The sequence below is a fragment of the Phalaenopsis equestris genome, unplaced genomic scaffold (genome assembly GCF_001263595.1).
Source record: "Phalaenopsis equestris unplaced genomic scaffold, ASM126359v1 Scaffold000067, whole genome shotgun sequence".
Classification (NCBI taxonomy): Eukaryota; Viridiplantae; Streptophyta; class Magnoliopsida; order Asparagales; family Orchidaceae; genus Phalaenopsis; species Phalaenopsis equestris.
This window is the reverse complement of record NW_018164509.1, coordinates 129,925-152,175: the sequence shown is the minus strand read 5'-3', so window position 1 is coordinate 152,175 and position 22,251 is coordinate 129,925. Positions and strand designations below refer to the sequence as shown.

At 34.7% G+C, this 22,251-nt stretch overlaps 1 protein-coding gene across 4 annotated transcripts in view; it reads right to left on the bottom strand.

Moving 5' to 3' along the window:
- Nucleotides 1-22,034, bottom strand: part of LOC110019674 (phosphatidylinositol 3-kinase, root isoform) — a 49,570-nt gene extending 27,536 nt beyond the window's left edge. The window contains exons 1-8 of one of the 4 annotated variants that reach the window (XM_020717441.1): nucleotides 21,916-22,034; nucleotides 21,760-21,833; nucleotides 21,283-21,502; nucleotides 18,679-18,775; nucleotides 18,219-18,315; nucleotides 8,302-8,460; nucleotides 7,680-7,889; nucleotides 5,663-5,841 (exon numbers count right to left, since the gene is read on the bottom strand). In XM_020717441.1, the coding sequence (XP_020573100.1) occupies nucleotides 5,663-5,841; nucleotides 7,680-7,889; nucleotides 8,302-8,460; nucleotides 18,219-18,315; nucleotides 18,679-18,775; nucleotides 21,283-21,394 (854 nt within the window). In that variant the 5' untranslated portion in view covers nucleotides 21,395-21,502; nucleotides 21,760-21,833; nucleotides 21,916-22,034. Of the gene's footprint in view, nucleotides 1-5,662; nucleotides 5,842-7,679; nucleotides 7,890-8,301; nucleotides 8,461-18,218; nucleotides 18,316-18,678; nucleotides 18,776-21,282; nucleotides 21,503-21,590; nucleotides 21,651-21,759; nucleotides 21,834-21,915 lie in introns of those variants that run through there. The other 3 variants (XM_020717439.1, XM_020717440.1, XM_020717442.1) reach the window with 3 other exon arrangements.
- Between the last annotated feature and the right edge of the window lie 217 nt (nucleotides 22,035-22,251).

Genomic DNA, 22,251 nt, shown 5'->3' with positions numbered 1-22,251 from the left:
ATCGTATCCTCTGCGAGGATCTCATCCTCTGCCCTGCTCGATCCCTTTGTCATATCCTCTTAATCATTCCTTCTCCTTCTCTGGTTTTATTAGAGCTCGGTTTAGAGCCTTTCAGAGAGCCAAGAAAAAAATTTCTAAGGGAGAAAAAACTCTGTCATTTTCTTTTCTCACCCTTCTTCTCTAGTTTTTAGGCTTGGAGTGGTTTGGTGCTGTTCAAGGAAGATTGAAAGTGGTGAAGTGCTTTTGAAATTTTTGTTTGGCTTTTTGCTTCAAGGAGGTACCTTCTAACCCCCCTTGTGCTTTACTCCTTTTCGGTTTTCTCTCTGCCGAGTCCTTGAAGTTGGTGTTGTGGATGGTATAGTATGTTAGTCTAGTATTGCACCTATATTTTGAAACATTTGTTATTTGAGCATGTGAAAGATAGGAATGTGGGCAAGTCCTAGGAGTTGGGTTTGATCACTTGCTTAAGATGGTTAAAATATGACATGTTATTAGCTCCTCTCTTTTCTTTCTAGTTGAAGCAAATTGGAAAGATTAAAATATGGCGTTGAGACAATGCTAGCTCCTCTCGAATGCATGTTGGGATGTGTATCATAAGGCTTTTTATTCACTCTTGCTTAGCATGAATTATTGGAGAACTTGTTTTGTTTTCCATATGCATGTGGGGCTCATTTTTTTTTTGGTTTCCTACGGTTGTTCCTCACTTTAAATACATGCTATGAAAGAATTTATTTAATTTGGAAAGTCCTATAAATTATTTTGATGGCTTGGTTTAGCTCTTCACGAGGCATCCTTTTATTTAAACATCAGTTGGAAGTTGTTTCATGCTTGGAATAGTTAAGTTGGGGGCTTAAATACGCTCTCTATGTTATTGTTCTATGTTGGCTCTATATCTTGATATTTCAAAAAGCATGTGAGCTGCTCTTTGGCTTAGAAAGGCTCGGTTTTAGTAACTAAATTCTTTTTTTGGCTTAAAAATGCATGTTATGAAGAAATTTATCTTGATTTGGAAAAGTTTTATAGCTGTTTTTATTTGAAACATGTGGTGGCCCTATATTTTGATGTTTTGAGGGCGCGAAGATGTTTTCTAGCCTTTATTGTGGCCTGGTTTTTGAGCCTTAGTCGCGGCTCGGTTTGGTTCTTGTTGGTACTCGGTTTGCACTTTTCAGGCACGAGATATTGATTTCATTGAGGCTTTTGGCTTTAGTCTTGATTGAGGTTTTGTCCTAATGATTTGGGTTCCATTTAGTAGCCTCGAAAGTCTGGCCCTGGTTGGGGGTTTGGTTTGTTTGTCTTTGCTCCTACCCGAGAGTCTGTTTTGGGTGTTTGTTGCTGTCCCTGCTCAAGAGCTGTGGGAGAGTTCAGTTTTATTTGCTTTAACCCCTATTTGGGGTTCGGTTTTGTCTTATTCTGCTCCTACCCGAGAGGTAGCCTGGGGGCTTGATTTGGTTTGTTCTTAGTCTTACCCGTGAGCTTGTTGGTAGGTCATTTGGTTTGGCTTTGGCCCCTGCTGGGCTCGGTTTTGGCTTGTGCTGGACTCGGTTTCGGCCATTTGCTGGCTGTGGTTTTTGGCCTTAGTTGAGGAGCTCGGTTTGACTCATTTTTAAGCTTTTATCTAAAGGTCCGGTTTGTGGTTTGTGTCGTCCTTATTCGAGAGTTGTCGGGGGGGTCCTCTTACAGCCACTACTCGTGAGACCTATTGGAGTTTGTTTGATTTGATTTGGTCCTTCTTATTGGGCTTGAATGGCTTGAATGTTATTGATGAATCAAGTTTTTCATCCAAAAATACATGTATATGCATTATCTATAGAATGAGGTGATTCAAAATGAATTGAGCATATTTCTCGAGTCTTGCTTGAGGAAATTAGAGTCTGTTTGGGATGATTTATGAAAGCTTGTCCATTCACTCTCTTATGCATAGCAAAAGCAATACTTTGACAATGCTTGGGTTGGCGCTCCTTTTGCCCTCTAACCATGAGATTAATAGGTGTAGATTTGTTGTTTCCTTGTCCCCCACCCGTGGGTTTGTGTTGTGTTGGGCTCCTCCTTGTCATCTGTGGTCGTGAGCTAGTTTGGAGTTCGGTTGTGCTTTTGTTGGCCTTACCCGCGACCCTCTACTTTCTGGACCCTTTTATCGTCTTGACCGAGAGCCTTGGTGGCTGTTCCCTTTTCTATTGACCCCGGCCGTGAGCATTTATGTGGCTTTATTGGAAGGTTCTATGTTTATTTGATATATGAGGCTATTGGTTAATTTAGGAGTTGGGAAACCTTAATTTTGATATGGGTTTGGAAATGCTAGTGGTGGTTTCCCCCGAGTCACTTCCTTTTTCTTGATTTGTGTGGTTTGGAAGATTTACGAGTTTTTTTTTTATTTGGGAGAACATTTAGCTGAGTCAAATTGAGCCTATGGAAGATGTTTTTGGAGGTTAGACACCGATGTCGGGGAGGTCATTTGTGGGGAATCGTCGTGTCGGTTCGGACTCGTTTCGACTCGTTCGAAACAGGATTTGGAAAGGACGCCCTCCTTGGGTTGATCCAATTCTAATAAAGCGAGAAAATGACATCTTTTTGGATTGATTCAAGGACCTTGGGCCCTACTTTGTCAAGTTTTTTCGTCATGAGTTTTGGGAATTAATTCATCCTCCGTCTTTTCGGTGTTTTAGGTGGATTAGTGTCTCCTCTCTTTCACCTCATTTTTGTTCTTTTTTTTTTTCTTGCTTATAGGTTCGTTTCTTTTATGCTTATGTCTGATATATAAATGTCCACGTATAGCATTTTGCTATATGTGAAACCATCAAGCAAGGTCGCAAGTAGGTCGGTTTTGTTTTGGGGCTTAGGGCGGTGATGCAAAGCCACACCGGTGGTAAAGCGTAATGATATTCCATGCTACGACATCGGAACACCCCCACGGAACCGGTGAACTGTAAGATGTAATAGCATTCACCGACATAAGAATAGCGGGAGTTGACCCGTACCTTCTTAGGTTGTTAGTAATCATACGCCCGACATCATACGCCCGACAGTGTGATTGACTCGTAGACAACTACACTTTTTCAAAACTAATAAAAAGTTTTTGATAAGAACGGATACACCTTTTTCAAACAAAAAATTATATATTTTTTGCTACAAACAAAATTGATACGACCCACTTTTGTATGCTTGAAATCTATGTGCATGCTAAAAATATAAATTTTAAATACATTTTAAATATTGGTTGTCCACCTGTTGATTACATGTTTGGGCTTACATGTTTGGGCTAAGGAGTACCCTCCTAAGTTAGGTTCAATAAGACACCCTTCTAGTTGAGTGACGGGCTTTATACATCCGGGTGACCGAGTAATCTTCGACGACCCTCGAGTACAAACATATATTTGAGTCTAGCCCCGACCCGAGTGCTTGCGGTCCCCTCTTTTCAAACTTTTTCATATGTTTTATTAAAATTTTTGGACAAAACACTCGTGGTCTTTTATCCGGGATTTTTGCAAGGTTTTTTTTTTAAGATTTTATTTGAATTGTTACCCGTCGATTTTCTCGAGCATTTCGTCATGGATTATTCGTTGATTTTTCCCGAGTTTTTCATCGTGGGTCATTTACCGTCTTTTCTCGGTTTTTTTGGGTGACGTTTCTTTTCTTTCTTGCTCTCGTTTATATAATGCATTTTAGCCTGTTTCCTCAATTTTTGTTATTTATACCTATTGCATCAGCTACATCTAAGGAACAGCGGATCCCTCAGATATGCAGGTTTGCTTTATGTTTACAGCAGGTTACTTTCTTGTAATCACTTTCCTACTGTACCGTCTACTTTTTCTTTACACCGCATGTTGTATTGTTTTCTTTACTGCATACTCTGTTGATTGTCATATGTTACATACTCTACTGTCATTCTATACACTGTACAACTTCAACATGTTCTCCTATAATGTTTAAAGAATTATAACCATGGAGCCGTTTGATTTGACATCATAACCTGACACCCTAGAAAACTTAAATTCGTCACGACAAGGAACTTGGAGCTAATGCGGTGGGCAGCAAGGCCATCTTCAACAGCAGAACATATCTTCCCCAGCTAAATCATTCCTTCCTTAGAATTAAACAACAATTCATAGGATTTCAATGTTGTTTGTCTAGTTTGTCTAGTGCAACATAAATCCTCAACTTTTCGTTAGGCATTTGTACAGTTCTACAGTGCAATTTAAGCTCTGACTTGTTTTAGGATTCCAAAGTTGTCGTCGTCACGACCTAAATCCTCATATCTTCCAGGCTGGTTGTGTGATTTTTTTTTCGAATGTAAGCCCTAATTAAATATAATTGGCAGGAAGAAGCACTTGAATAATTTCTCCTCGAAATTGAAGTCAAACCATAGGGTAGACTGGGAAATCACCGAGGTTCTCCTTCGAATCTGTGACATCCTCTAGTTCTTCCTCCTTTGGATTCTACAATAAATATTTCAATTTTGAATCATTCCCCTTTGCACACCTCTTTGTCCGATTTCATGGAAAAGTTCTATCCTTTTGACCTCATTTAAGATATTTTTTCCTGATTTTTATCGAGAGTATTCTTAGATGACTACGGTTGTCTAAGATGTAATTAACTATAGGGGTTTGTCTTTATAGGAAGCTTTTCTGAACCTAGCTTAAAATAAACCCTATATAATTTTTCATATTAAATAGGGGAATTTGTCGACAAACAAAACGGTTCCGCAGACCAAACGAATGTCATATCTTTCTTAGTTTATTTGATCGAGTCTCACTCTCAAGTATTGTGTTTATCCTTCCGGATAGATACAGGATTTGAGGTAAAGCGCTCTTTTATTTAAACTATGAAAAATATGAGGTCAATTTGATTTTCATATTTTTCTAAACTTAAATTTATATGTCAATTAAACGTTCTTCCGAAGCGGGCGACGGGATTTCGATTCCGGTGACCGACAACTTCATACAGGCAACTCCACCAACTTTTTTTTAGTGCCGACAGAAACAAATAAAATAGCCAATAAAAAAAAAAGTAACCAAGCCTTCAAATTCAGAAAAATCAAAATTTTCTCTATTACAATTGCCTGTTTTCTTATTCCCATCATGTTTCTGTTAAAAGTTGGCTGCTCTTGCTTTCAAATATGAGTCAACCAGACTGGTATCATTGCAATTTCACCATACATTCTAAAATAGCAGGAAGATAGCAAGAAAGGTTGTGACCAAAAGAAAACCTACTGCAAGAAAGTATGAAGCCGTCTGAAACTAAAATTAGTAGGGACTCTAAAAATTTCAAACTGAACACGGTCTGTTTGGTTCACTGCTGTTTACATACTGTTGTTAACAAAATAACAATGCTACTAATATTGCAATAGTAACACTCAAATGTAGGGCATTTTGTTTAACATCTTAATTAGAAAAATGAAATATTATCTAGAATTGGGAAATTTACATACCTAGCACACCATTCTTATGCATTTACATATCTCACACCTAAACTTTCATATAAATACATGCATAAAAAGGTGCATTTCACTTTTAAAAAGTGATAATAATGGTATTTTTATGTGATATTAAAGATTTAAGTGCTATGTGTGCAAATATGAAAGCCTTGGTGTAAGATATGTAAATACATTAGAATTGTTTGCTATGTATGTAAATGCCCAAAAAAACAAAATCAAGCAAGTCCTTACTTCCTTTCATTTATACTAGGTTTTAGATCCTTGTCAATTACTCCCCTGGTCAAGCTCCTTGCAAGCTTTAGCTGCTTGTGCTCGGAAGGATTTGTCCTGCCAACTTCTGGATCCCACACAATAACAAGTTCATTTGTTGAAGATACATGAGAGGGTGTCAGAAAATTGGTTCCGGTCTCCTACATATCAAAGGGTCCGATGAGTTAACCATTAAATGCATGATAAACGCAGCTTGATGAACAATGGAGTAAAGTGTCCAAATTGTCTGGCTATTTATATGGGGTCATTTAAGATAAATTTATAAAAAAGTCAAATTAATCTCCAGACTCTTTTAATATTAGCTGAAACAGTCCTCTAATTTTATATACTCCGGAACTAAAATGACCCCTTGTAATAAGTCAAGAAACTATTTTGACACTTTTCTCATTAATGAATCATTTCCTTACTTAAAAATGGACAACAACGCTGAAACCACAAAACAAGAAAAGGCTTCACTGAGATCAAAATCATAACTCTTATCCCAACCATTTGGCCCTAGCATTTTCATTCATTATCGTTCAGCATTGCAAATGCAATTAACTCATGCACAAATATCCTATTATGTAACATAGAGTCATGTTAACTCAGGTGTACCCCCTTTATTTCTAGGAAGATTTTCATACATACCACTCATTTCTTATATATTTACAAATCTAACACCTAAATTTCAACTTTTACATGTGTGTCATCTTATCTATTCATGAAAAGGTATATTCTACATTTTAAAAGTTAAAATAGTGGTACTTTTGATGTAATATGAATGATTTGGGTAGTATATACGTACATATCGAAGTCTTGGTGTTAGATATGTAAATAAATAGGAATTGGAAGGTATGTATGCAAATCCACCTTTTTTCTATATACTTGACATCAATTCAATCTCTACGTAACTGGCGTGCTAACCGCACAAGGAATTCAGAAGATGTATCATAAGACTGATAACAGTTGCTTTGATATGAAGAGTGAGAAAGGGAACAAAAAAAGGAAAAATATGTGTTGCAAGTTGTTGTCAACCTAACATCAGCCTTTAGCTTTCACATATGGGTTTTGGTGATGTGATTTTATTTTTGGGGCATTTACATACATACCACACAATTCTTCTTAGTTTACATATCTAACACCTAAACATTTATATTTACAGCCATACCACACAAATCTCTGACATCACATAAAAAATACAACCATCACTACCTTTTTAAAAGTGAAAGACACATTTTCATGCATAAGTTTATGACACCTGGGTGTTACAAGTGTAAATATCAAATTTTGGATATTAGATATGTAAAAACATAAGTATCGTATGGTATGTAGGTAAGTTTCCCTTTATTTTTTGAATAGTTAAACTAATCGCTATGATCATCACCAAGATCATCAAGCAAAGATACACAACCGAGAACAACTAGAAACCTTAGCCTCAATCAGTTTCACCTTTTAAGATCTTCTCAGCCATAATCATAGTTAAGTCAGTTAACGTTTGCAGCAAGACCAAGTAAATTAAGTGCATGAAAAAGTAGGTTGTTTCTGTTGAAATAAAAAGGAAAGAGAAACATTTATTCTAATTTTATTAAAACAAAAAAATTAAAGCATTTTTACTCCCAATAAACAGCTTCACATTGGCCTACTTGAAGTAGCAGAAAGATTGAAAGCTCCTGCAAGTTTAATATAGTGCAAAGCTTATTTGTATGCTTTCAAAATGATAAATCATCAAGCAACTTGCTTGGGAGGTCTAACTGGTTGCTTCAAAAAATTATTAATATTATTTATTTTATTTGCCCATCCAACCATGGCATATTAATATTAAAATTATGATCTATTTGCAGATTCCAAGCAATAACATAAATATGGCATTTTTTACAAACTTGAATAAGCAAATAACGCAGCTTTAAATTTCGTTTCTCGCTGAACCTAAATAATATGATTAGATTTTGTATTGTTGGACAAATAAATTTGAAAAACGCTGATAGAATAGAAAACCAACCTGGAAAACCACAGTATGTTCAAAATTGCAAAATTCAACAATAAGACTCAGGGGAGAATTGCCACAAACATTGCTTTCTCGTTCCTTAAGCTTATCCATAGCTTTGAATGTAAGCCGATCAAGCCAATCAATGCGCTGTATCCGCCCCCTCTCATATTTACTAACAAGCCTCTCAAGACGGTCTATCTCATCCAGTTCAAGTTTAGGTACCTGAGATACCCTCCATCAGTTGGTGAAATATTATTAACAAAAGTTGAAATAATAAAAAAATGAACATTTACATACATAGCACACAATTCTTATGAATTTACACATCTCACACCTAAAATTTCATATTCATATGCATACCACTCAAACCTTTAAAATAACCTAAAAAATACCACAATTATTAACCTTTTAAGAGTGAAATACACTTTCTCATGCATAGGTTCATAACACCAAAGTGTTATAGATTGAAATATCACACTTTAGGTGTTAGATATGTTAGGACATATGAATTGGGTGGCATGTATGTAAATTTCCCTAAAATGGGTGGCATGTATGTAAATTTCCCTAAAAATAAAGACAACGAGAATTTGAAATAAGAGCATGATTAGAACTAGATCATTGGTGGAATAAAAACCTTCCCAGGTGTGCTGGATGGAATCGACCCATCCGCTTCTTTTCTAGGCCAGAGTCGCAGCTTTTGCCTCCCGATCCTAAGTTGTTTTTGCTTATTGAAAAGAGAAATAGTAGCACCCCCAACTACACAATCGTCATCATCACATGAAACATCCCAAACCTACATGGTAAGAACAATATTGTCAAATTGAAGAACAATATGGCTCGTATAATGAATGATCACAACATTTCACATATTTAGCAAGCCAAGCGTCATAGTCAACAAAGAAGTGCAAAAAAAGAATGGTTTCAAGAAAGACTGAGATTTTAGTACAATTTTTTTAGCATTTGACTCAAATGATGGCCAAATTTTTTCTTAGTCCGATTTTAGAACAGAATTTAAGCCAGACCTCGATCAGATTAGGCTGTATATTTTTATCATTTTGTTTGTGCGCGCACCTGTGGGCGCACATAAATATTATAAATGTGGTTTTATGCATATAAAATAACATGAAAATAAAAAAAAAATTGAGCGAGCTCGTTCAAGATTGGACAACACAAAATTGAGCCAATTTGAGTCAAACAAACATGAAATCAATTCAATTAGGGATTTGAGCGGATTTCAAGTGGTCTATTTATGTACAAAAGTGGATCTTTATCACTCCTAAGTTCAACATCAAGCTATATCTTACAGTCTAAAGCTTAAGTTATTTATTTTCAGTATTTATCCTGTTGTGACCATTCATGGTAATTACAAGTAAATAAGGCGCACATATAGTTTTTATGATGCTACAATTTCTAGTGGGAAGTCCTTAACTCGAGAGAGAGTCATAACAAGTATGCTACAGCCATTGAAGAACAATTGATTTTTCACTCCAATAACATTTAGTAATGTTGTTTGAAAACAGCAAGATCTCGCAATTTTTTTTCTCTTTGATAACCGCCTACACCCAAAGAAAACGGCTAAAAGTGAGATAGGCATATTATTTACCATAAAAAGGGGTACATAAATGAATGGGGATCCAATATTAAATCACGGTTGGTATTGTACGATGTCTTAGTGTTTATTTTGAGTGGATGTAGTTTTTTAAAAAGATGATTGTAAAGTTGTGGTGAAAGAATCAATTTTCTAGAAAGTTGTGGTGATAATTATAAAAAAATACATTTTTTTTAAATCAGACGGCCGTTTTTTTACATCCACCCCACTTTAACATATCAAGTTGAAAAAAAATAGCTTTCCACCAAAAAAGAATTCTATAAAGCAGCAAGAAAGCAAATCCTCAAATAAAGTTGTGGTGGCGGTCTGAAGCGCAAAGCAGTCAGAAAGCTATCTCAAAACAGACCATTCATCCTATATTGTAGAAATGTTATTTTGATGAATACTATTCACCATAAAATCTATTTTAAATTCTCCCCCAGTACTATTCTCATTATCAAGTTTTCACCCATGTCTTTGTAATTTAAACTTCAATGAGAAATTTATGATAAACACGATAAAATTCCTAAGCAATCCTCCACAGGCACAAAGTTACGTGTTGTGTTCAACTTATGAAGTACCACAAAGTTTCAAAAGCATGAAAGAAAATTAAAGTTTATGACGTCCAAAAATGTGCAAGCATGGACAAAATTACATAATGTTATATTGCAAGTAAATATGAAATTGCAGATGAGAACCGATAACCAAGCAACAATTTTAAGTTTTGAACACAAATGTCGTCTATGTCAATACTTCAAAACAAGAGACTATCAATCCTCCCTACATCCAATCAAAAAAAAAAAAAAAAAACAATCTATCTTAAGCTTGCACCCACTCAAAATGGCAGCAGGGATAGGTATTCCCGAAGAAGTGCAATTTAGAAATATTTTACAAGTACTTCTATGATAAAATTTGTTAACAGCGCGTTGTTTATTTTATTCAATTCATATGAAACATGAAAACTTCTAGACGGTCATTATATCAAGTTGGATATTTTCACATTCAGCCAAGACAGAGGACTCCTTTGGTGGGTCTAATTTCCTTCTGTTTTACAAAAGGTTTAACACTTTTGCGACAAATTTTAGATTCACACACTATAAGCAATTTTTGAACAAACATTGCATACCAATTATTGCCATTCTAATAACGAGAAACATGATTTAACATACAGAATCTATAAATTCTAAAACACAATGAAAGCAAAGGTTTTACACTTGCATAATGAATTTAAAATTACACTATTATTAATAATTGGTTTATCAATATCATTACCATTGTCGTTGTTGTGATTATCATTGTTTTTGTTATTTAATATTATCATTATCTTTACGTTTGTGTTCATTTTTGTTTTTAGAATAGTAAAAAATTGGCTTGATCAGGTACAAAATAGTACAAAGTATGCATTAAGAAGCAAATCAAAATGAATGAATCAAAAGTTAATTTAGCTCAATTCAGCTCAGCCAATCACCAAACAATAACAAAATATTGTGTGACACCCTACAAAAGATCTGTTTATTGAAACAGGTTCATAGACATTTAAAAATTTTAAATCCAAATAAAAACAAGAACGGTGTTGAAAAGATCAAATTGAACAAAGTTTTATAGGACTGTGTTGGCTCCCTATAATGTAGGGCTGTCAAAAAAGCTCGTTGTTCGCAAACAGCTCGTTCAGTAGCTCGCGCTCAACTCATTCGTTAAGTAAACAAACCAATCACAAACAATTTTTTAAGCTTGAATTATAAAGCAGTAGCTCGAGCTCAACTCATTCGTTAAGTAAACAAATCAATCACAAACAATTTTTTAAGCTTGAATTATAAAGGAGGCCGAACATGAATAGCTCTTTGTTCGCTCGTGTTTGGCTCATTTTAGCTCAAAATAAAAAAATCATATAATTATTTATATAATAAAAATTTTATATATATTATTTATATAATAATATAGTATAGATATTTATATCTAAGTTTAAATCATAACAGCTCATGTGACAGTGTGGTTATGTGTCTTCTTTTGCATAGATTTGATCCAGGTTTGAATCCAACAATCTACATCTATTTTTTCCAATTAATTTTAACAAGTCAATTTTGAGTTAAGCACAAACTAAACACGAACAAGAATATTTAAATCGATCTCAACACGAACACACTGTTCACAAGCCAATTTTGAATACGAGTCAATTTCGAATTCGAGCAATTTCGAACAAGTCGAACATGAGCCTAGCTTGAGCTCGCTCAAGCTCGGCTCGTTCACAGCCCTACTCTAATGTGCAAGCCACTTAGTGGCTAGGAGAAAATTTATTGAGGCCAGCTCATGTTTTCTTGGATGTGTATGTGAGCCCATGCTATAGACGGTATCTTTCAAGAAACTCGACCAAACTAGAATTATTTTAACACACAGTAATGTTAATAATGAATAAGAAGAGGAGAAGGTTAGACGATGCAGCTTTAATTTTAAAAAATTAGAATATTCTTAATATAAAAGAATGGCAAATAAAAATTTATAAGCCAAATCACAATTAGGGGTGTAAACGAGGCTCGTTCTTGTTCGGCTCGTTCATATTTCGAGCTCAAAAGATGTGTTCGTGTTCGGCTCATTTGCTCATCATTTGAATCTAATTTAAGAATTTTTATTCTATTTTCTTAATCATTATTTTAATTGTTTATAAATCTTTGTAGCCTTGTAGTCAATTAGATTTTTTTTAAATACTACTTATATATATATATAAACTTGATGAGTAGTATTTCGAGCCAAAACGAGCCGAACACGAAGGAACACATCTTTGTTCGTATTCGGCTCGTTAACTTATCGAACGAAATTAACGAGCCGAACACAAGCTTCTTAACGACTCGAACACGAGCTGTTCGCGAGCAACAAGCCGTTTTGCCAGCCCTAATCACAATCAACTTGAAGTAGATCGTAACCATGAGGACTATGTTGATTAACTTTTCTCATCTTTCCAAGCTTTATTACACTTCTAAAGTTCTATACTTTTCTTTTCTTCTTGGATACATGCCACCAATTCCGATGTATTTATATATCAAATACCTAAACTTTAATTTTTACATATAATTTCACCTTACCTAAGCATAAAAAATTCTATATCACTTTTTAAAAGTTAATGCAGTAGTATTTTGTATTTGATATGTGTCGGTCGGGATTTTTGAAAAAATATCTTTAAATTTAGATTTACATAGATATAGATATCAATGTAATTTTGATTTTAAAAAAATAATATTTTTTTATTTTAAAATAAATGAGACCAAACGGGTCTCACGTATTGGATAGTTTGGACGACTGAACGCGATACCACAAGTAATATATTATCCCGAAGAATAAGCATATCACTTGTAGTACGCTCAACCACCCAAACCAAAGAATTTTGTGACATCTGTTTAATCTGCAAAACATTTTATGTATGGCCGACAAGTTCCCCAACCTAATATAAGGATTACATAGGGTTTATTCTGGGGTTTTAGTTCACTATAAAAGCAAGCTCCTATAGTTAAATTGATCGAGGTCACTTAAGAAGACTCGATTAAGATCAGTGGTTCTGCCTTCAAGATTTCAAAGTTTAGGTTTTCAATGTTTGACAAAAGAAAGTCAAATGAGAGTGGTTCAAATAAGAACAATTAGTTTGACAAAGAAAAGTCAAATGAGAGTGGTTCAAATAAGAACAATTATTTTAAGGAATACAAACGAATGAAGAGCAGAGGATATCACGAATCTGAGGAGAACCCTGGTAATCTCCCAACTATCCTATTGTTTGACTTTATGTCTTTGAAATGAAGTTATTTAATGTTTCAATCCTACAATTTATTTGAATTTTAGGACTTATATTCGCACGATATCCGATCGTGCAAATAGTCTTGAGAGATAGAAGGATTTACACCGTACCGTACGACAACCTCGAAATCCTAAAAAGTTTTGGGACTTATAATTGCACAACAGGGTTGTGCAAAAGCCTAAAGACAATTTGAGGATTTACGTTGCGCTAAGCAAACTACCTCAAAGTCCTGAGGGTTGTTATTTAAACTAAGGAAAATGTTTAGTTGTCATAGACTTGTTGTACTGCTATAGATCGTCATCCCCCGTTCGCTACGTCCTGGTCGTGCTACACACGAAGAGTTCTTTCATGCTCCATGTAGTAATAACTTCACGTTTAGTGTCTTATATGTGAGCGTGCAATATTGTTATTTGGTGACTTATCGCTGTCTTCCTAAACCAGACTATATCCAAAATGTTTTGAAGTTAATTTAAAGCATACATAAACTAATTATGCTATAAGAAAGTACATTAAATGAAAACGATATAAGATGTGGTAAATAAAAGCAACATAAAGAAAAGGCATCGTAAAGAGCAATAAAGGAAATGTAGTAAAGTATTATAAATGTGTTGTAAACTTTGGGTACTTGAGCTGAGTTTCTTGTTATTATTATACCTACAAATGGGATCAACGTCGCAAGTAACAATATAGAGTATACTAGAGAAATTCAACTAGTAGGTCAAACATGTGTTTATGCATAATAGAATAAATGGCAGAGTAGCATATGGAAAGCCTTGAGGAAAATTGAAAGTGACCCACAGATACTCGAAACAAATAATAAGAAAATGACAAACAAACAAAACATAACGTCACATATAAAGTACCAAGGGTAGGTAATTTATATGTGACATTGGAAATGTACTCAATTGCCAGGAGGATTTGAGTGTAAGATTCAAACTCAAATTTCATAACATTAAGCTTCATTTTAGGTCAAGTTGTGACGATAATTTCACTATTTGATTTAATTAAATCAGTAATGAATCACAGTCTGGTGCATATCATGTCTATTGTTTTAACTAACTTATGAATTAGGGTCAGATCTCTAGCTTCAATATCTATTTGAAAATTAGGTAGATGAACTCTCACATAGGACGTGCTCCTAAAATCTAGGAAGTATACACTTCAACTTGAGCTTGAAGTGTTTTAAAGTGTTCTCTTCAATTAAGTGTTTTTCAACTAATCCTCGAACATCTTTGGATCAAACTTAGTTCACTAGCATGCTTTTAAGACATAGGGGGTAAACATATAATTTTGTCAAACATGTTCATGAAATGTGCTTCAATCCTGATTAAAACAATTGGGCTTAAGTCTAACCAATGCTTAGGGGTCTTAATTGATAGTCTACTGATCTCTCAATTATTCAATTCATACCCCTAACTTTTGAATCATTTAAATTCTTACTTTCTTCCAATTCTCAACAATTCTCACAGTTACAATTTTATCCTTCTTATGTAAAAATACTATGAATTATTTGCTACCCAATTTCCCCTTGGGTTTCAATCATCTCAACAAGCTAATTATCATTGTTTTTCTTTTAATTCTCCTCAAAGACTTTCAAACCTTTAAAAATCAAAATGACTCGAAAAAACTTTCAAATTTTCCAAAAAAACCACTTAAAGCTTCCAGGTTTTGTAAAAGTAAAGCATTCTCACTATCCAAACTTTTCAATTTTCAGATTTTTCAAATGTAAAGCATCAAAGCGATAAGTCTTTGCAAAGAGAATATGCAACCTTTCAGATTTTCACATGAGTATAGCACCAAAGCTACAAGTGCAAAAGGGAAAATGCAAACTTTTAGATTTTCACATGAGTATAGCACCAAAGTTACAAGTGCAAAAGGAAAAATGCAAACTTTCAAATTTTCACATGAGTATAGCACCCAAACATTTGTGAACTTTTCAAATTTAATACGAGAGCTTTTAGATTTTTCAAGTATAAGGCACCGCCACTTTTCAAAACAAACATAAGAGATTCTCAGATTCTTGTAAAAGTGAAGCATCACAACTTTCCGAATTTTACAAATGAACTATCCAACATTTTCAGATTTTGTAAAAGTGGGGCATCACAACTTTCATGAATTACTGCATAGGAATTTCCCCTACAGACAATGTTGTATGTACTTTTAATAAATTAAAACATCAAAAGTATCCATTCCAATAAAATACATAGAGCTAACAATGAATTAGAGGCAATTTACATGCATACCACATAATTTGTATGTATTCACATACAACTCGATAATTTTAATGAGATATGGAAGATTGGGTGGCATAAATGTAAAAGGAAATGCTAGAAATGTAAATACTTGATGAATTGAAAAATCTGTACACTTGCTTTTAAAGTTTAGATGTTATATATGTGAATATGTGAGCATTAAACAATCTCATATACAGGTTTCAAAGTTCAGGCATTATATACTATTGTGTGCTTAGGTATCAAAATGCAAGAGAATTGTGTTGCATATATGTCTCAGATTTCAGGCACAAAGTCATCATGCTAGATTTTTTATTTGAAATCCCCTCCGTCAAAGATATTAGCAAGATGTATATACCTCAAACAAATCTTTTATATTTATATACCTTAACTTCTAAACTTCTATACACGCATGAGTTAAAATCCACGGTGCTAAATATCTAACGCATTGTAATTGACAGAACTTGTGACTAGTTCTAAGCCTCAATACCCAATATCAGATACGTAAGCATACAGAAATTGCACATTGCACATCAAGCTTTCCAAATACTGTAATAATTAGCAGCATAAAATACTAATCGCATCAAGCTTTTACCGTAATAAAGAATGATAGGGGAATGAACATTGTTAAAATTCCTGCCAAAGAAAATAAAATTTCTGCCAAAGAAAATCTGTTCTGCCAAAGAAAATCTGAAAATCATAATATAGATGAGGCAACATCCAACTTTGGCTTCATAATGGAGAAAGTAAGACAAGCAAATTCGTTCAGAAGATGCTTATATATATGAACCTTTAATACCAGTTTCCTCAAAGGCTTGTAATAAATTTCAAAACAAAGTAAAGAAAGAAAGAACTCCTTACTCTAAATGCCCAGAAAAAAAATGCAAGCATAAGCCCGGAGAAAATTTCTGCAGCGCCCCTCTCCTCACACCAAAACTTTGTCAACCTCAAAACCATTTGGCTCGCTTGCTGCAAACCCAAAAAAACAAAACTCCAAAGAAAGGAAACCAGTGACAAATCCGGCAAAACTTCACCTCTTCAAAACTTCGGCCAACCCTAAAGACCCCCCAAATGGGGTTTTTATAGGCAAAGAGGGAGGGGAAATGCACCACCTACCAGCGTCAAGGTGGTCGAATGGGATGATGGGAGAGGAGGAGTGTCAAGGTGGTCGAATGGGATGATGGGAGAGGAGAAGGAGTATTTAGGGAGAAAGAACAGTCGGCCTAGGAAGAGGAAAGGTAGGTCGGCCAAGAGGAAGGCTCGCGATTGGCGAGCCGCTCGGGCGAGCGGGGGTCGAGCAAGGGGCGCGAGCTAGGGCTCCACTCGAGCCGTGACTGGGAAAGAAAAAGGGAGACGAGCGGCGGGAGTTAGAGCATGCCTAGGACTCTCAGTCGAAGAAGGGAAAGATTGAATCGGATACGTGAGTTTGGTGAAATAGGTTTAAAACAAGGATTTTGTTATTTTTAAATTATTTTGTTATTTGTTTTATTATATTATATTTTTTTACATATCAATTTGCGCGCAATTTATTTGTGCTCAAAACCCTAGCAAATGAATGTCTTTTCGAGGTAATTTTGACGTTCTGGACGCGTCGGGATAGTCTGTTTCGTTATCCGGTGTCGTCCGGACAACCTCGTCGACGTTCAGGTCAAAAATACGTCAAATTCGATCTGTCCTCAAATTTCGGGTTCTTGATTGGTTATTTCCAAAATTGACTTGTGTTTCGATTAATTGTGAAGCCTTTACATGTGTAAGTGACGCGAACTATGATATTTGTGTGTGCGAATGTACTAAAGTCATTATGGGTGTCTTAAGGCTTTCTGATCCTTATAGGAACTCTACTCAAGCCCCGACGTGTTGGTCCTAGGTGATGGTACATGATCTTAGCCACTCAACCAGGTGGTAACAGCTCGAAATTATAACCACTTGACCAAATGGAGATGGCTTGGGACCACCATTGTGAGGCTTCGCAAAAGAGTTAAGAGATGGTTCAAGTTTCTAAATGGTGTGGGTCCCGACACTAGTCCTCTAAGATAGTCGATAGATAAGTCCTATGGCTAGATCCTATGCTCTATGAAGAGGGAGGTAAAACCTCACAAAAATGAGGTCAACAATTGAAAAAAGGGCATGTGTAAAAAATAAAATTTAGATGTTAGACAAAACAATTGGGTGCCATTTATGTTGTGCAAATACAAAACAATTGGGTGCCATTTATGTAAATGTCGCATGCAGCTTTCTTATATTAAATGCACCATAGTAATGAAATTACATCTTTGAACAGATCAAAAAGAATAATCCAACTCTCCTTCACCATGATTTTTGAGACTATTAATGTGCTATTTTATTTTGCAATTGCAGAACATATTAAATTAGCCAATTTTAAACACTATCTTGCAGATAATAAATAAAATAGCTTGCATCCAATAAACTAGCAATAGCATAGCCCATTTTAGGTTTTTTTTAATCTCTTGGTGAAAATAACAAAAATCAGAACCATAAATTCACTTAAAAATTCTGGAGTGGTTCATATACTTTTATGAACCCGGGGTGATTACTTCTTTTTAACTATTTCAAGGCTTGAGATGACTGATTTTCCCAATTTCAACATGTTTATGGTATCAGCATAAGCGCCAAAGAAAATGAACTTGCACTGAAAATTTAATCAATTTTTCTTAAAAAAATAAATAGTCTCTGTTCAACTTCTCCTAACAATTAATCAATGGATTCTTGGTGAGCTGAATGTCAATCTGGTTCAAACCAGCAAATCTATTGGTATGAAAATAATCAAAACCTCACTCATAGAAAGAAAATAAAATTTTGTTAATAGGTCGCACATAATGTTTTCATAGTGACAGTAACAGAAAACTTATTTCAAAAATAAATCATTGCACAACAATGCCATTACTAAAAACCTAACTCAATTGTATTTTCAGAAAAAAACATTAACTCACAGTCAGAGATAGTTGTGCCTGAGGAGTCAAATCCCGATATTTGGTGCTCAATGTGATCAGCTCATTCCAGCAATAAGGTTGCCCAGAAGATTCTAGTCTGGCATATAGCACAAAATAGGGGCATTTACCCACATACCGCCCAATTATTATGCATTTACATATCTAACAGCTATAAATTTAATTTTTACATTTATACCACACAAATCTTTCATATCACATCAAAAATACCATCTTTTAACTTTTAAAAAGTTAAATGCACCATTTTATGCATAGGTAAGGTGGCGTATAAGTAAAAATTGAAGTGTTAGATACGTAAATACATAAGAATTGAGTGCTATGCATGTAAATCTTCCCAGAAAATAAGCTTAATTGTCAGCAAAAGAAGTTGGATCTCATGCACATTCACAAGCTACAACAAATGCATTTCATTGCTGGATACACAAAATGAGAAAAATCAAACCTAGTTCTGGTGGGTAGACCAAAGAGGGCTCCATCTATGTACAGAGCACATTCAACGAATAGCTCCGCATGCCTGCTTCCAGCAGCAGAATCAACATCTGAAAAGTGAAGCAAATTAAAAGTTAAAGGAATATAAAATTTCAATTTCATCATTCACAAACTTTTCAAGCAGGTGTGGCAGCTAGGGCTCTAAACGAGCCGAGCTTGAGCAAGCTCGGGCTTCGCTCGTGTTCGGCTTGTTTGAAATTGCTCGATCGGCTCGTGAACAATGTGTATGTGTTCGGCTCGAATTAAATATTTTTGTTCGTGTTCAGCTCTAAATTGGCTTGTTAAAATTAATTGAAAAAAAATAAATGTAGAGTTTTGGATTCGAACCTAGACCAAATCTATGCAAAAGAAAACACATAACCACATTACAGCACAAGCTGCTATGATTTAAACTTAGATATAAATATATATAATATATTATTATATAAATAATTATATGATTTTTTTTTTTATTTTGAGCTAAATCAAGCCCAACACGAACGAACAAAGAGTGTTTGGCTTGTTTATAATTCAAGCTTAAAAAAATTATTCGTGTTCTGCTCGTTTACATAACGAATGAGCCGAAAACGAGTTGTTCACAAACAACAAGCTTTTTTAACAGCACTAGTGGTAGCTTCAACTCAAAAGGGAGAAACTAAATTTGATATTGTACATCCCAGTTCCGACTGCTATGGTGCACTACTTACGAGATGAAGTTACATCCTAATGAATTATTGATTGTGAATGGTCAAGGTTAACGATATTATGTATTTACATATCTCACACCTAAAATTTCATATTTATGCACATAGCATTCAAATCTTTAATATGACATCAAAAATAGCACTATTACCGCTTCTTAAAAGTGAAACCTTTATTTTTTTTATTTTTTTTTAAACAAACCTTTTCATGCAAAGTTCTAAAGCACCAAAGTGTTATGTATGTAAATATGAAAGTTTAAGCGAGAGATATGTAAATACATAAGAATTGTGTTCTACATATGTAAATTTCCCTTCTTTTCATTTGATAAACTATATAAGTAAGCTCAATTAAAAATGAAGTTCTTTCCTATTATAGAAATTAAATGCAGATTAGCACAATTAATACCTAAGCCATAACATCCTAATCAGAAATTAATTACAAACTATTTGACTTAAATGAGCATACGCATACATTTAATTCATATATTATTGAATTAATTCCTATTCAGCTAAATTGAGCACCAAATAACACTCATTAAATCTTTATTTAAATATATACTGATTAACTTGTCTGCTAATTCAAACCAACTCATAAATCTAATCTTAACTCCACAAATCCTCTTCCATGCAACCAAACAGTTTTCAATATTTAACTCTGAACAACTAGTTTCAAAAATTCAACAACATCAGGATACATCAATTTTGACTTTAAAGAATTGCAGAGCCGAGACTAGCAAACAAGTTCAACTCCAAAAAAGGGAGATTTGTACTCCAATATAGTCCAGCCTGATTGCTGAACAAAATTCCAATAGCCCGTCATATAAATGAACAAGCTAAAACACAGATCATTTGTTCGTTTATCTTCATGGACATATTCATTTGTTGTTTAACAAGTAGCATGGTAAGAATTCCATAAAAGGTTCATTTAATGAAGGTTTAATTGGCTATTAGATGACTTATTCTCTGTTCTTGATTTAATTATCATAACTCTAATACATTTCAAAACTTCAAGTATATTTTTAGAGGTGCGACTACGATGAGAATGCAAATAAATAACTATATATGTATTTTTTTTTTCTTATTAGCATTTAAAATTTGGCAAATAAGTTGAAGAACATCTTATGAATTATGTCAAATTTGGTTAAATTTTATCGACATAGCTAATTTTAAAAAGGAATACTTACATACATACCATAGTATTCTTGCATATTTACATATCTGAAATCCAATTATACATCATAATAGTTTTGCTTTACTTTAAATAAGTTAATAGTAGTGATAATTTTGGAGTAATTTAAAAATTTTAAGTGTTAAATGAATAAATATTAAAATTAAGGTGTTGTAAACATAAATATATTAGAATATTATGGTACTTATGCTGACCACTCTAAAAGTTAGAATGTATCTTTACATTATTATAACTAAACATATAATTAATCGAGATTGATAGGAGTTGAAACTTGACATAAAATTAATCTACAAGTTTGAACAAGATTTTAAAGCTCAGATCATCGTCAAGCTCAGCTCGAACTCAATTCGAAAATAAATAAACAAACTTGAGCAACGTAATACTCGCCTCAACTTAGTATACTTACCTAGACTTCACCTGCTAATACTAATCAGATAAAAGCACCACTTCCACATTATCATAACTCATGGACTTCCACAAACCTATGTACTAAAATTCATTCTGGTAAAAATTTCAGCCAACTATGCCTAGTCTCAACATAGATTATCAAACTTCCCCACAATGTACTCCAATTCCTCGATCAAACAATCATAAAACCAGAAGTTGGCACAATCAAAAACAGTTTACAGAAATTAGGGTTTCAGGGCATAGAAGAAGGAAAAATTAGCACAAGTAAAAGAAACAGCACCAGATATAACAGAGGACGATTGTGGCAGATTTCCTTCCAATCTGTCAATCCGCAAGGCGACGGGAAGGCTGATATCGCAAGAAAGGAAGAACCGGAATTCGGGCCCACTCATCGTAGTCGAAAATTTGGGTCATAGAAGCAAGCATCCAACCAGCGCTGATGAGAGTCTGCGACAAAGAAATCGATGAAGGGTGTTTGGTAGCAATATTTAACCTAAATCCTGCCAAAAAGCAAAATTGATATCAACAAAGCACGATTTAGGGCCTGTCTGGTAACGGATTTACAACAGGATTTAAGCTAGATTTAACCTAAATCTTGCTATACGGTCATATTGGACAAAACAAAGCCTCGGATTTTATAAATCCAGATTTCAAGGATTTCGGCCTTAAATCCCGGATGTACGAAATCCCGCGAATTGGTGGATTTAGTAAAACCGGGACGGACGCTTCGCGCGAAATAAAAAAGACGTGAAGTTACCTTCCTCAATGGTTTCCGGTAGCAGAGGAGCAGAAGGAAGGAACGAGGAGGAAAAAAATGGTAGATTCGGGTCTCTGTAAGCCGCGAAACATTACATAAACTTTAATATTTACATTCTTATCATCAAAAACATTGCATAAAAACATAATTTATCACCTCTCTGTTAAATTTCTAACCCTGTTCACTTATCGAAATTTGCAGTCGCTCGATTTCAGCGAAGTGGCCGGAGTTCAGAGAGATCGCGGCGAACGAAGAACTAAACGGAGGTCAAGATGAGAAAGATGACGTAATACTGTAAGTTCATTTTCTTAATTTAATTTTAGGAAAAAATTTGGGTACATAAGACGCACGTGTGATAGCGAATCACCGGAAGACGTCGGCTCAGTCGGCCCCACCGCTATAAAAATATACTTTTTATCGTGCTTGACCCGTCGACCCGACCCGTCATTGTAAGCCCCATGTAATCCCGATGTAAACTCCGCTGTCCACCCC